The sequence below is a fragment of the Austrofundulus limnaeus genome, unplaced genomic scaffold (genome assembly GCF_001266775.1).
Source record: "Austrofundulus limnaeus strain Quisiro unplaced genomic scaffold, Austrofundulus_limnaeus-1.0 Scaffold176, whole genome shotgun sequence".
NCBI classification, from domain to species: Eukaryota; Metazoa; Chordata; class Actinopteri; order Cyprinodontiformes; family Rivulidae; genus Austrofundulus; species Austrofundulus limnaeus.
This window is the reverse complement of record NW_013952578.1, coordinates 527987-531820: the sequence shown is the minus strand read 5'-3', so window position 1 is coordinate 531820 and position 3834 is coordinate 527987. Positions and strand designations below refer to the sequence as shown.

Sequence of the window (3834 nt, the reverse complement as noted above, 5' to 3'; positions counted from 1 at the left end):
ATGAAAAACAGTGAACTAAATTAGAAGATTTTAGTGGAAAATTTTTAATCCTCAAAAAGTGAGCTAAATAATAAAATGTGTCTTACACTTGGCGCCCATAACAGCTACAGTATGTTTTTTTGAGTTTTACTGCACAACAACTGTAGCGAGCTAACAACAAGCTAACATTAGCTTACTCTCTGTTGTCCTGCGCCCTCATACTGCTGGTGGTTCGGTTCAATATTTGTTACTTTTCCTTTGAGTTTGGTGTTGTCCATTATTGTTTTGTCACAAATAAAGCGAACCAAGATTGTGCATATTAAATATGATCCAGATTACATCGAGACAGCTCTCTGCTCAATCCAAACACAACCAGGGCTGAAGCAGAGTAAGGGCAGGCCGAGCCTTACGATGCAAAAAACGTCTAAAGAGTCAGTGATTAGCTTTGTTTGAGAATAACAAAAGGATGGAAGGATGTCAGAGTTTTAAGAGCCTAAAGATTTGTGTTAGATTTTCCAAATGGAACACTAATAAGAACAGAAGCTGGGCATGATGAAATCCACAATTTTACACTCAAACGAATAATTCAATTTAAGCGAGAAGATTCATTTAAATTAGCTGTTAAATGAAATGAAAAGATAGATGAGTAACAGTCGAAGGTCGGACACGTTTCACAGACAACATCTGCCTCTGTGTTCGCAGGACTCATTAGCTCTTTTCACACAGCAGTCATGCCGTGTTGGTAATAAAATAAAATAAAATCCTCTCAAAGCTGCCTTTGGTTGTTGTGCTCAGCAGCTCATCAGTGAGGGCTCAGTAAATGGAAGCTGGGGTAGTGGAATCAGCCGAGCGATGACAGCATCTTTGGTCAGAGCACTGAGGTCCAACATACAGGGCAATTTCTCACACACCAATTTGTCTCCGTGAAATACTCTATTGATTGCTAAGAGGTGTATCAGAGGCGCATCAGCTTCGACCCGCACCCCGCTCTGTCTGTGTGCTTACAAATAGGACAACGTGACGATGCAACAGTCCTGCCTTCAGTGGTCGGTGTGGAAATCAGTCGCTTTCGTTTTGTTAATCTGTTCTGCAGTTTAGCTTTTTCTCAGCTGTGAAACAAGTGATTTTATGTTCTGTGTGTTTAAAGACGGTGCTCCGTTCAGCTGGTGGGTGGGTGGTCCAGGCTTGGGTCAGGTCCAGAATTACTGGGGAGGAGCTCTACCTGGCAGCCGGCAGTGTGCGTGTGGTCTGAAGGACAACTGTCTGGACTCCAGCTTCTACTGCAACTGTGACGCTGACTACGACCAGTGGTAATTTACAACCGAGTGCATCATGTGGACATAATGTAGAATGTGGATATTAGAGAGGATTTATTTTTGTTAGTTTTATGAGGTTTTTTTCTTTGTTTTTTATTATAATTAATTATTAACTATTATGTCACATAATTTGCGACACAACTTCCAAATAAGGTCTGGACTTACCAAGTACAATTTGGTGGTCTTCATTCTCATCTGGGTCAGACTTTGGCTCCAACATGCATGGCTGGATGGACAAGTCTTCCCTTGTTGACATCTTCTAATTAATTTCTAAATAAAAATCATTCTGCGCTGCTATGGACCACTCTGTGTGAGCTGTGAAGCGCCTCGTTTGGATTTAAAGAGACAGCCTCAAAGTGAGTTGATCTGAGACACATCTCAGAAAGGGGGCGGGGCTTGTGGAGTTACAATCCCTTAGCAAAAAGTGGTATACACAAGTATCCATTAAGTATACTAATTTTAAACTAAAAATAAAAGAGCATACTTCCAGTTTGCGTTTTATGTACTTATCTGAGATATACTTAACCAAGTTTATCTTACACTATACTAAAAGTATGCTAAAAGTTTACGTATACTTAGTCTATACTAATGTTTAAACTTTTGGCCAAGATAAACTTTAGCAGTACACTGAAAGTACATTTTTCACACAGACTGGTTTATTTGTAGTATATTTCAAGATTAAACTAAAAGTATACTTAGATTACTTTCAGTATACTTCTAAGTATGTTTTCATAAACTGTTGGCCAATTTAGTCCAAGAAGTATATTTGTTAGTAAACTACTAGTATACTTATATCAGTGGTAAATAATGGTAAAAAATGGTAAATAAAAGTACACTTAGGGAAATATAATTTTATATTGTTATGTGCTTCAGGCACATTTTATTTTTTATTTTTTCTAAAGTGTTTTTGTTCATAGTTGGTTTTTTTTTAAAGGATGAGGTGTTGTGTATTTGGAGTTGGTTGCTTTTTATAGTTAAAACTTATTTTAAGTAAAGGTTCTGATTGACTTTAGTATACTTAATGACATGTACTTAAAGTATACTTCAGTATACTTCTTTTTGTAAGCACTTTTGTAAGTTTATAAACCAACAAAAGACATCATAACAGTACTTAAAGTATACATTTTATTAACAAAAAAAGTCCCAATTTAGTACGAACAAGTATTAAATCAGTATACTTTCTAGTACACTACAAGTACATGGTGCCTAGCATACTTGATATACTTAAACTTATACTCAAGTATTAAAATGAACTTCAAGTATACTACTTTTTGCTAAGGGATAAGGAGGAATTCAGACCAAAGTGTTGCAGTTCCACTTTATAAAAACCCCAACTGAAGGATTCAAATGTGATTTAAAAGCATTTGTCTCCTTTAAAGTTAAACAGGAACCATTTCTTTCAGCATTTGTTTTTCTCTGCAAGTTTATTTTAATGAGCAAAAATTTAATTCACTCAAGACAACTGAGCTAAAAAAAAATTTAATTAGTCTTTGCCAGCTTCTACAGTAAGTGTCAGTTTAAGCACTGATTCCTGCAAGACTGAAGAATTTATTTATCAGATAAAAGTGACTTAAAGCAGTTTAGTGCAATACCTTTAAGCCCAATAATGGTTTAAAGTGTCATTTATAGAATTTCAGTCAAAAGGTTTGAATGCACATAAACAAACAGATATTAGCAGAGCTGTTAAATAAGAATAAGGCTCCAATTCAAATATGATTTTTACTCTTCTCACAGGATCAGTTCTTTGTATTGATTGTTTCACTGAATATAAACTGATCATATCAAATGTCATAAAACCTGTGAAGAGAAATCATCTTGATTTGTCAGGTTCAGATGGATGACAAGTTGATGGGTGAAGTTTAGTTTATTTTTTTTTCCTCTCTCACAGTAAAAAGACAGTCTAAGCCCAGATTATCCTTTTTCTAATCCCAGAAATATAAGCAGAAAAGTCAAAGGAATGCAATGTTTTTTAAAGAAACAATTTTCTTTGTAAAGAATCTTATGGAGTCGTCACCACTGAAAGTTAAAGGAACAGATGGCTCAACAGAGCTGTGATTTTTCTTTTCTTTTCTTTTATCAGCCTGGCTACAGTGCTTAAAAAGAGACCTGGCTTTGTTCTTGTTCCCAGCGAAGAGCTTCATCACTTTCTTGACAATAAGTACAAAGTGAAATACCTACAAATGTGTGGAGAGACTCCGTCTCTCTTCCAGTTGTTGCAAAGTTTGCTGTGAAGTATTTAACAGAGATCAGCTCTAAAATACGTTTTTAAAGGGCATTGAAAGTAAATGTTTAATTTATGTTAGTAAAATGTCATAAAAAGCTTTGTATTGTTTAAAATCTCAGACAATGAAACGCATAGGCATACAAAAAAGTATTTTAAACACCCTTCATAGATCTTGAACGGGCGGCTACAGCTTTTCACTCTAATCATAAGGTTTCTGACAAATCTGAAGATATTTAAGCATCCAAAGCTTCAATTGACTTTATATTATTTCTATTTAGTTTTTACTTTATATATATACAGTATATATATATATAT

General features: G+C 35.1%; 1 protein-coding gene across 1 annotated transcript in view; it reads left to right on the top strand.

The window, feature by feature from the left end:
• LOC106524099 (contactin-associated protein-like 4) overlaps window positions 1–3834 on the top strand; it is a gene marked incomplete at its 5' end in the record, with an annotated part of 134188 nt that overhangs the window by 99769 nt on the left and 30585 nt on the right. Inside the window, 1 exon segment of the mRNA XM_014017758.1 lies at window positions 1127–1289. Coding sequence (XP_013873212.1) covers window positions 1127–1289 — 163 coding nt within the window.